General features: G+C 40.6%; 1 protein-coding gene across 10 annotated transcripts in view; it reads right to left on the bottom strand.

The window, feature by feature from the left end:
- Window positions 1–11,950, bottom strand: part of LOC122544600 (nuclear receptor coactivator 7-like) — a 122,593-nt gene that overhangs the window by 20,259 nt on the left and 90,384 nt on the right. The window contains exon 1 of one of the 10 annotated variants that reach the window (XM_043683950.1): window positions 1,162–1,279. The exons of the other annotated variants lie outside the window; for them this stretch is intronic. Coding sequence (XP_043539885.1) covers window positions 1,162–1,271 — 110 coding nt within the window. The 5' untranslated portion in view covers window positions 1,272–1,279. Of the gene's footprint in view, window positions 1–1,161; window positions 1,280–11,950 lie in introns of those variants that run through there. 10 annotated transcript variants of the gene reach the window in all.

Here is an 11,950-nt window from a genome sequence, read left to right on the forward strand (position 1 = left end):
TTCAATGTCTAGCTCGCAGTTCTATTTAATTAACAGTAGTCATAACACCACTAACAAAAAGAGAAATTGCTGGAGAAACTCTGTAGGTCCAGTCACTGAACTGGAAATGTTACCTCTGCTTTCTCTCCATAGATGCTGTCAAACCTGCTGAATTACTCCAGCAATTTCTCTGTTTGTTTCAGACTTCCAGCATCTGCTTATCCTTGTTTTATCATAATATTGCTGTTTGGTTATTACATTGGATAAAAATAACTCAATTTCATTTCTTAAACAGGATTGAAAGCATATTCTCACACTGCAAAACTTCCATAAAATGTAAAATTTCAACACCAGCATCAAATTAATGGAGAAAGCTGAATGACCTTACAATTGCTCCCTACATTTCTTGTATTACTATGCCCACATGCTTCTTAGACCATCCTTGTCACTACTTGCACTTTGTAACATGTCAGTCTACTAATGTGCATTAAAGCTGCCTTTAAAAAAGAATGATGAGTCAACATATTTCAGATGTCAGAGGAGAACAAGAGCACAGGAAGGTGGTAGGTGGTAGGGCACAGGTAATAGTGAGAAAAGGAATGGGAAATGTGATCCAGTTTCCATCTGGCTGAAATAGTATTTCCAAAGAACAGTGTAGGAATAATTTAATTTAATTTCTAGCTTTTCAGTAGAACATATTGCATTCTTTACTGAATTGTGGTATACTGTCAGTTCAATGTAGAGTTTGGATTAAAATTAACATTGCCAGATTACTGAAAATGTTCACATTTTGTAAACTTGTCACCAAGACACTTTGATGTTATAAGAAATGAGATATTTTCATTCAACTTCTCCCAACATTTAAAATACTCAGAAAGGGAGTGTGTGTTTCATCAGCCTGCATGTAGATAACATGAATAATCTAAAACAGTAAAAATCTGACTTTGGCAGCAGCATTTCGTAACTATTCAGAGACCAGCAATGTGACATAATTCGTTTTATTCACATAAATGGATACAACTTCTCAACCCACCTTTTTCAACAAACGTAGATGTGAACTATTAAATAAGCATTATAAATATAATTGAATGCTCAAAATTTTACTTATTTAAACAATTTATTAATTTTAGTTTTGAAATTATTAGCACTAGTTTTGAAAGAATGACTAAAATAAGTACTTACTCTCTGACACTATGACCAAGGCCCATTTTAGAATTACAATGGAAAGATATGGAGAGAACCGGAAAGTTTATGCAGTTTTGGTGCAGCCGTGTTGAGTTCACATTCAGCATTAAACTTACAGCTAAGTTCACAGTTTAATTTAATGATGTTAAACTGTTTAGTTAACTCTTGAATCACTGCCAGTGCAATCATCTTTCATCAGGAAAGTACGTGGATCCTTTAAAAGTTGTTTATTAATCAAGGTAGCCTGCCAATGTTCTGAACATGGTACAACCTTGACAAATCTACACAATTGGTCTGACTTTAAGCACGTATTTGGCAAAGTATAAGCTTGTATGTTTGTTTGATATGAGGGGTGCTCCAAATATCATTAAAGCAAATCGTTTTCAGATTTTTCCCAACTCCGCTAAAACTTCTACTCTAAACATATTTTTCTGATTATCCATGCAATTGTGTAATTTTAAAAATCTGACATATGAACATTTCTTGTACTTACAAACAGCTACTTAACATTCTGCTGGATTGAGTTCTGATTTGCATACAAATTGACTTGCAAACAGACACAGAAATGTAATCTGTTTGCAACCTGGGGACTACCTGTTACAAACACTAATATTTTCCCAATGATATATTAAGCAAACTGGCCCATATTTTCCCATTTCTGTCATCCTTGTAGACCCTTCCAACTGAATTTATATAAATGTGAGGTGTTCCATTTTGGTAAGACAAATCAGAGCAGAATTTATATAGTTCATGATAGGGTCCTGAGGAGTGCTGCCAAACAAAGAGATCAAGGGGTGCTCATACATAGTTCCTTGAAAATTGAGTCACAGGATGGTGAGGCAGCATTTGGCACACTTACCTTCATTGGTCAGAACATGGAGTATTTGAGTTGAGTTGTCATGTTGCGGCTGTACAGGCCATTGGTGAAACCACTTTTAGAATACTCCATCCAATTCTCATCTCCCTGCTATAGGAAAGATGTTGCTAAACTTGAAAGCATTCAGAATATATAAAATCATGAGGGGCATGGATAGAGTGAATAGTCAATGACTTTTTCCCAGGGTGAGGGAGTCCAAAACTAGAGGGCTTAGGTTTAAGACGGGAGGAGAAAAAATTAAAAGGAATCTAAGAGGCAACATTTTCACACAGACATGGTATTTGTATGGATAGTGCTGCGAGAAGTGGTGGTAGAGGGAGACACAGTTACAATGTTTAAAAGGAATCTGGATGGGTACATGAACAGGTAGGGTTTAGAGGGATATGGGCCAAATGCTGGTAAATGGAACTAGATCAGTTTAGGATATTTGGTTGGCATGGATGAGTTGGACTGGAGGGTGTTTCAGTGCTGTATAATTCCATCAGTCTATGAAGTCTTACAATACAATAAACATCTGGACAAGCACTTGCGATGTCAGGGACTAGGAGGCTGTGGACAAAGTACAGTGGGTGGCACGGTGGTTAGCAGTGCTGCCTCACAGCGCCAGAGACCCAGGTTCAATTCCCACCTCAGGCGACTCTGTGTGGAGTTTGCACATTCTCCCAGTGTCTGCGTGGGTTTCCTCTAGGTGCTCTGGTTTCCTCCCACAATCCAAAAATGTGCAGATTAGGTGAATTGGCCACGCTATATTGCCCGTAGTGTTAAGTGAAGGGGTAAATGTAGGGGAATGGGTCTGGGTGGGTTGCGCTTCGGCGGGTTGGTGTGGACTTGTTGGGCCGAAGGGCCTGTTTCCACACTGTAAATAATCTAATCCAATCTAATCTAATCTAAAGGTAAATGGGATTAGTATAGTTTGGTTTTTGCTGGTTGGCATAGACGTGGTGCACTGAAAGGCTTGTTTCTATGCTGAATGACTCTATTGACACTATGATTCATTCTAAACCCTTCAACCACTCAGTCTCTATTTCAATCATTGACATATTGAACCTGGGTATTTGATCAAGGTCATTGTACTACAGATCATATAGCTCTAGGTTGTGCAATGTCCTACTTCCAATTAAGAGTCATAGAGACATACAGAACATTTGGTCTAAATTATCCATGCCAACCAATTTTCTCAATCTTAATTTGTTTCACTTGCCTGCATCCTATCGGAAGGATGTTATGAAACTTGAAAGGGTTCAGAAAAGATTTATAAGGATGTTTTATATGGAGGATTTGAGCTATAGGGAAAGATAAATAGGCTGGGGCTGTTTTTCCTGTAGTATCAGATTTGAGCTATGTGGAGTGGTTGAATAGAGTAGGGCTGTTTTCCCTGCAGCATCGGAGGCTAAGGGGTGACCAGGTTTATAAAATCATGAGGGGCATGGATAGGATAAATAGACAAGGTCTTTTCCCTAGGGTGGGGGAGTCCAGAACTACAGGGCATAGGTTTAGGATGAGAGGGGAAAGATAAAAAAAAGACTTAAGGGGCAACTTTTTTACGCAGAGGGTGATAGGTGTGTGGAATGGGCTGCCAGAGGAAGTGGTGGAGGCTGGTACAATTGCAAAATTTAAGAGGCATCTGGATGGATATATGAATTGGAAGGGTTTGGAGGGATATGGGCCGGGTGCTGGCAGGTGGAACTAGATTGAGGTGGGATATCTGGTAGACATGGATGGGTTGGACCAAAGAGTCTGTTTCCATGCTGTACATCTCTATGACTCTAGTTGGGCCAAATCCCTCTAAACTTTTCCTATTCACGTATCTATCCAAATATTGTTACTGTACCTGCATCTACACTTCACACACGAACCACCCTCTGAATGAAAAAGTTGCCCTCAGGTCCTTTCTAAATGTTTCCCCTCTCCCTTGAAAATATGACATAGAGGTGCCTGTGTTGGACTGGGTGGACAAAGTCAGAAGTTACACGACATCAGATTATAGTCCAACAGGTTTATTTGAAATCTCAAGCCTTCAGAGCGCTGCTCGTTAATCATGCTTCTTCATTTTGAACTCATCCACCATAGGAAAAAGACCGTTGCTATTCATCTTATCTATGTTCCTCGTAGTCTTACAAAGTTTATAATTCATCTCTCAACCTCCTACAATTCAGTGAAACATGTTCCAGCATATCCAGCATATTCTTATAACTCAAACCCTCCAGTCCTGGCAACATTCTGGTCAATCTTTGCTGAAGCCTCTCCAATTTAATAATACCCTTCCTATAGCGGGGTGATCAGAACTGCACACAGTATTTCAAAAGTGGCCTCACCAATGTTCTGTACAACCTCAACATGATGCCCCAAATCCGACACTCAATGGTCTGAACGATGAAGACAAGCATGTTGAATGCCTTCTTAACCATCATATCTACCTGTGATGCAACTTTTAAAGAACTATGTACCTGAACCCTTAGGACTCTCTTTTTGATAACACTATCCAGGACTCTATGATTAACTGTATAAGTCCCGCTCTTGTTTGTTTGACAAATTGGGTATGTTGTTTCTAAAGTACAAACTTTTAAGAAGTGTTTTGGCTGTAACTTGATTACATCACCAACATTTTAAGTGCTGTTTCTAAAGCGCGATTTTTCTATAATCTGGGGTTGCACAACAACGCAACCACCGCATTATAGAAGAACGACCTGTACTTACTCAAAAATTCAATCAAGTTTTATGTGACACAATTACCCACGCACAAAGCCATGCTGACTATCCCTAATCAGTCCTTGCTTCTTCAAATGCATGTAAATCCTATCTCTCAAAGTCTACTCCAACAATGTACATACCACTGATGTCAAATTCACACGTATATAGTTCCCAGGATTCTGGTTACAGCCGCTCTTAAATAAAGGCAAAACACTTGTGGCTGTAGATTATACGAATATATCTGCTACGTCATTCTGAAATTTACAAACATTTATCAGCAGAACGGAGTTGACTTTGTGAAGCAACACATTACATTATTTTTTGGTCACAATACTGAAATGATTTCTGGAGGTGCCAATTGAAATCCCTAATTGATTTTTAGCGACAAAACGTCCAAAAGTGATATGCAACATTGTAAACCAGCAATGTCACTCCAATGCATTATATTTAAGCAATAAATCAATAATACTGCAACTCTGTAATATCTAGCTCAGCTAACCCATCAAACCAAATAACTTTATTTATTGAGAAAATAAATTAATAAATTATAAGAGCAAGCTGTTTTGATTTGTATTTTGAACATATTTCCAAAGTTATCAGAAAAAATTATGGCATTTTATTCACTTTAAAGTTGCTCCAAAAATAGCTTATTGGTCTTAAACAGTCAGGTAAAGGACAGTGTAAACTGTCAAAAATATTCTCAGGTCTCTATCTTCAGTTTATCACACCGTTACTTGGAAGCTTACCAGCAGTGTGAGAAGTGTAATTAGAAAATAAAGAGCAGCTACAATTACTGTTAAATTGCTGGATTAGAGGATTGAAGAGTTAGGAAGTGGTGGAGCAAGAAACAGAAAGACAGACAAAATACTTCATATGTGTGGTAGATTCTCCATACGTCATCTCTGGATAGCCTTACATATGTGGACAAGTTATGGCTAGGAAGAAAGCCATGAGTCTAGCAGGGGCTAAATGGGCTCAGGTGATAACCGTGGTCAACATTTTCAATGTGACAACACTTAGCAAGAGAACAAAAAAAGTTTATGGTTTGAACTATGTGGTCAAGCCCAGTGAATGTATCTGTACATCACAGACAGAATTTAATCAGGTGGGTGGATGAGTGAGCAAATGAGACAGAGTAAAAGAAGAGGCGGTGCTGCCATATTGATCAAGGAGTCAATTACCACAGTATGTGAGCATGATTTCTTAGATCTTTCCTCAAATTATGCCAAATGGATAGCACCTAAAAACACATGATTTGGGGAGCGTCCTTTTTATCAGAGATGTCCTATAGGAATATATGGACAGACATATGTAGGCAAATCTCAAGAGAAATGTAAAAATAATAAGATTATAACAGTAGGGGACTTCAACTTCATCAAACTTAACTGGAATAGACAAAGTATGAAAGGCTTAGAGGGAGTAGAATTCTTAAAATACATCCAGGAGAGCTCTTTATGCCAGCATGTAAACAAAATCTAACAAGAGAGCAGTTAGTGTTGGATCTAATTTTAGGCCAAGTGGTAGATGTGGTAGTGGGGCGAACATTTCAGTGGTAGTGACCATAATTCAGTGAGATTTAACATAATTATGGATAAGGACAAAGCTGTGAAGAAATAAAGATTTTGAATTGGGAAAAGCCAATTTCAATAAAATAAGACAAGGCAAAAGTGGACTGGATAAGCTATTTGCAGGAAAATCCACATCATATCAGTTGGGGACGTTTGAAATTAATAGTGAGGGTGCAGGGCCAATACGTTCCTGTAAAAGGTAAAGGGTAGGATTAACAAGTCCAGAGCACCTGGGACATATAGGATTCGTTAAGGTAAAAATAAAGGAAGCTTATGGCAGATACTGGAGTATAGAAATTGCAGGGAATTGCTTAAAAACTAGGAGAACAAAGAGGGGTCATGAAAAAAAAGCAAGTAACATTATGTAAAATCCAACGGTGTTTTTTTAAGTATATAATGGGCAAGAGAATAACTAGGAAAACAGTACACCCATTATAAACCAAAGTGGCAACATATGTGGGGATCCAGAAGACACTGTTGAGGTTTTAAATGAATACTTTTCATCTGTATCCAGAACAGAGAAGGACGATAGATGTAGAAATCTGGGAGGGGATCTACAATATACTTGAATGAATCAGCATTGAGAGAGAGGTGGTATTAATAGACTTGAAAGTGGATAAATTCCAAGGCCCAGATGAGATGTACCCCAGGCTGCTTTGGGAGGCAACAAAGGAGATATCAGAAGCTCTGACATTAATTCTCAAATCCTCACTGACCCCAAGAAAAGTGCCAGAGGACTGCAAGATAGCTAAAGTGGTACCATTAACATCTGTGATTGGAAACTATTGGAAAAGTATTGAAGCACAGAATTAATTTCCATTTGGACAAGCAAAGCGAAATCAAGGATAGTCAGCCCTTGGCGGACCACATCTAACAAATTTGATTGAATTTTGAAAAGAATTGACAAAGTATGTTAGAGGAGAGTAGTACAGCTGATATGGTTGATGTGGACTTCAGTAAGCTGTTGACAAGGTTTCAAATGCAGACTGGTTAAGAAGCAAGAAGCCCATGGGATCCAGGGTAATTTGGCAAATTGGATCCAAAATTCAATGGTTAATCAACTTCACCAACACCTTCCACTTTGACCTCAAGTTCACATAAACCATTTCTCACACCTCCCTCCCCTTCTTGGACCTTTCTGTGTTCATCTCCGGTGACTGACTCAACACAGACATCTACTTCAAACCCACCAATTCCCACAGCTACCTTCACTAAAACTCCTCCCACCCACCCATGTAAAAATGCGATCCCATACTCCCAATTCCTCTGCCTCTGCCATATCTACTCCCAGGAGGAGCAATTCCACTCCAGGACATCTCAGATGTCCTCCTATTTCGGGGACGGTAATTTCCTCTCCCACGTGGTCAACAATGCCTTCCAGTGCATCTCCTCCACTTCCTGCACCTCCGCCCTCAAACCCCACCCCTCTCAACCTCAACAAGGATAGAATCCCTCCCCCCCTCCACTCCACTAATATCCGGATACAACACATTATCCTCCACCATTTCCACCACATACACTCAGACCCCACCACCAAAGATATATTCCTCTCCCCACCCCTAAGTGTGTTCCGCAGAAACCATTCCCTCCATGATTCCCTTGTTAGGTCCACACCCCACCCACCAACCCTCCCTCCATCTTTGAGGAGAAAGTGAGGTCTGCAGATGCTGGAGATCAGAGCTGAAAATGTGTTGCTGGAAAAGCGCAGCAGGTCAGGCAGCATCCAGGGAACAGGAGAATCGACGTTTCGGGCATAAGCCCTTCTTCAGGAATGAGGAAGGGCTTCATTCCTGAAGAAGGGCTTATGCCCGAAACGTCGATTCTCCTGTCCCTGGATGCTGCCTGATCTGCTGCGCTTTTCCAGCAACACATTTTCAGCTCCCTCCATCTTGCCTTGCCGCCGCATGCGGTGCAAAACCTGCAACCACACCCACCACCCCCCCACTGCTGTCCAAGGTCCCAAAGGATCTTTTCACATTCAGCAGACATTTTCCTGCACATCCACCCAACTCATCTACTGTGTCTGTTGCTCTCGATGTGGCCTGCTCTACAGGATGCCAACTTGCTGAGTGTTTCAGGGAACATCCCTGGGACACACGCACCCAACAACACCACCACCCTGTTGCCAACCACTTCAACTCCCTCAAGGACATTCAAGTCCTGGGCCTCCTCTATCGCCAATTAAAAGCCACCCGCCAACTGGAGGAAGAATGCCTCATCTCCACCTAGGGACTCTTCAACCACACAGCATCAACATTGACTTCACTAGTTTTCAAATCTCCTATCCCCTTACCTCATCCCAGATCCAACTCTCTAACTCAACACTGCCCTCTTGAGCTGTCCATCTTCCTTCCCACCTATCCGCTCCACCCTCCTCACCAATCTATCACAATTAACTCCCACCTGCATCCACCTATCACCTTCCTACCTACCTTACCCCCAGCCTCAACCCCACTATCCCTCTATCCCTTTTCCCCTCTCCGCATTCCTGATGAAAAGCGTTTGCCTGAAATGTTGACACTGCTGCTCCTTGGATGCTACCTGAACTGCTTTGCTTTTCCAGTGCCAACCTTTTCAACTCTGACTGCAGCATCTGCAGTCCTCACTTTCTCTTAGTAGCAGAAAGCAGAACATGATGCTCGACGAATGTTTTTGCCATAGGTAGCCTGTGTCCATTACCACAGCTTTCAGTACAGATCCCCTTGCTGTTTGTTGTGTACCTTAATGATCAAGATATGAATGTTGGAAGTATGATCAGTTCACAAGATAACAAAAATTGGTGGGGTGGTAAATAATGAGTAAAGCTTTAGATTTCTGGACAATATAGAGGGTTGATCAGATGGGCTGAACAGTGGCAAATGGAATTTAATCCTGAAAAGTGTGAGGTGATGCATTTTAGGAAGACTAACAAGGTGCGAGAGTCCTTAAGGAAAGGTAGATACGGTGGTTAAGAAGCTATTTGGGATTCTTGCCTTTGTTAGTCAAGGCATTGACTAAAAGAGCAAGGAAGTATTGATGGAGCTGTACATAACATTAGTTACGGCCACAACTGGTGTACTATGTGCAGTTCTGATCACTACACCATAGGAAGGATATAACTGCAATAGCGTGGATGCAGAGAAGATTCATCTGGATGCTGTCTGGGCTATAGCATTTCAGCTATGAAGAGAGACTAGGGAGGCTGGGATTGTTTTTCCTTAGAGCAGCTATGGCTTAACGGGGAAATTTGATTGAGACGTACAAAGTTGAGAACATAGATACAGGGGCCAATATTCAGGCAAAGTAATTTTAAAGTAAGAAGCAGAGGTTTATAGGGAACCTGGGGAAAATTGTTTTCACCCAGAGGGTTGTAGGTATCTGCAACTCACTGCCAAAAATGATGGAAGAGGCATGAACTCTCAAGACATTAAAGGCTACTGAGAGGGACACATGAAACTCAAGAGGATGCAAGAGCATAGGCCAAGTGCTGAAAAATGGAATGAAAACAGATGGCTATTTGATGACCAGCATAGACAATGGGCAGAAGGATCTGTTTCCGTGCTGCAAAATCTTAATGACCCTCTGACATCTGCATGCACAACTCTAAGTGATGTGTAACATAAGAAGCAAATATAAGCTCCTCCTGCTGTATGAATATTCAGATAGGCCTATGTAAAACAATGCTTGATGAATGAAATCTGTGGTCTGGGATATTAAAGTATCAGAACATTTATGTATTTAAGTGCTATGGGTTAACTGATAAACTTACCCATAAAAGTGTTTTAATTGGTATTATTTCAAAACAGACAAATAATTGATAAACTTGGTTATCAATATGCAGAACTATGTAATTCTTCAGAATACAAATTGGACTGTGAAAATTAGTATGTGAACAACAGTAATCAAGACAGGTGTGCACACCATTCCTGCATATTTAAACATGAAAGCAGTGCATGTGAGCATGAAAATGGCTTTAATCAAACCCCAGTTATACGTTGGAAAAAATGCAGGTAATTGGACATGCTTGAGATTAGTCTGTTTCATAATTTTAAGCGTCTAAAAAGGAACCAGCAAAATGAATGTCTGATAATTCTTATCTTCAAAATGCTTATTCACTGCAGGAAAACCCTTAGTACTGTTAACACTTTAGACAATGTTTTACACAGAAAATCAATCGAATGCCAAATGTTCTATGTACTTAGACTACTCGTTTATATTTGTTCAAAGGTCCAGTTCAGGCTGTCAGGAAAGAATTTAAGTAGCGGTCATCTTCATGAATGGACTGAATTCCACGAGAAAATGTGAATATCTTTAGAATGAAATAGCAACAACTGAAGCTGCAAAAGATTAAGCCTCAGCAGATTTAAACCTAAATGTGCTCAACCAATGTACGGTAGCAAACAATAAAGCCAACAGAATACTGAACTACACAGTCAAAACAGTACAGCACAATTTAGAGAAACTTGCCATTCAAACTGCCTAGTTCTCTACTGAGACCAATTCTTACTGTTAAGATGCAGAGTAGTAAGCACTTTGCAAGAAGTAAAAAGACTGCTATTGAATGCCAAATATCTGAGTTATAAGGAAGGATCAGTGTTAGGTCCACTGCTTTTTGTCATTTATATAAACTTGGAATTGAACATAGGAGGTATGGCGAGTAAGTTTGCAGATGACACCAACATTGGAGGTGTAATGGACAGCAAAGGAGGTTAATTCAGAGTACAACAAAATCTTCATCAGATGGGCCAATGGACTGAGGAGTGGCAGATGGAGTTTAGCTTAGACAAAAGCAATTTACTGCAGATGCTGGAATCTGAAACCAAAAGAGAAAATGCTGTAAAATCTCAGGAGGTCTGGCAGCATCTGTAAGGAAAGAAAAGAGCTGACGTTTCGAGTCTAACTGACCCTTTGTCAAAGTCCAGCTTTGACAAAGAGTCAGTTAGACTCGAAATGTCAGCTCTTTTCTCTCCTTACAGATGCTGCCAAACCTGCTGAGATTTTCCAGCATTTTCTCTTTTGGTTTTAGCTTAGATAGAGTGGTGCCGCATTTTAGAAAGGCAATTCAAGGCAGGCCTTATATACTTAAAGGTAAGGTCCTGGGAAGTGTTGCTGAACAAAAGACAATAGGTGCAGGAGTAGGCCATTCTGCCCTTCGAGCCTGCACCACCATTCAATATGATCATGGCTGATCATCCTTAATCAGTATCCTGTTCCTGCTTTACCTCCATAACCCTTGATTCCACTATCCTTGAGAGCTCTATCCAACTCTTTCTTAAATGAACTCAGAGACTGGGCCTCCACTACCCTCTGGGGCAGAGCATTCCACACAACCACCACTCTCTGGGTGAAGAAGTTTCTCCTCATCTCTGTCCTAAATGGTCTACCCCGTGTTTTTAAGCTGTGTCCGCTGGTTCGGCACTCACCCATCAGCGGAAACATGTTTCCTGCCTCCAGAGTGTCCAATCTTTTCATAATCTTATATGTCTCAATCAGATCCCCTCTCAGTCTTCTAAACTCAAGGCTATACAAGCCCAGTTGCTCCAGTCTTTCAGCGTAAGGTAGTCCCGCCATTCCAGGAATTGACCTCGTGAACCTACGCTGCACTCCCTCAATAGCCAGAATGTCTTTCCTCAAATTTGGAGACCAGAACTGCACACAATACTCCAGATGT

Source organism: Chiloscyllium plagiosum, chromosome 3 (genome assembly GCF_004010195.1).
Source record: "Chiloscyllium plagiosum isolate BGI_BamShark_2017 chromosome 3, ASM401019v2, whole genome shotgun sequence".
NCBI lineage: Eukaryota > Metazoa > Chordata > Chondrichthyes > Orectolobiformes > Hemiscylliidae > Chiloscyllium > Chiloscyllium plagiosum.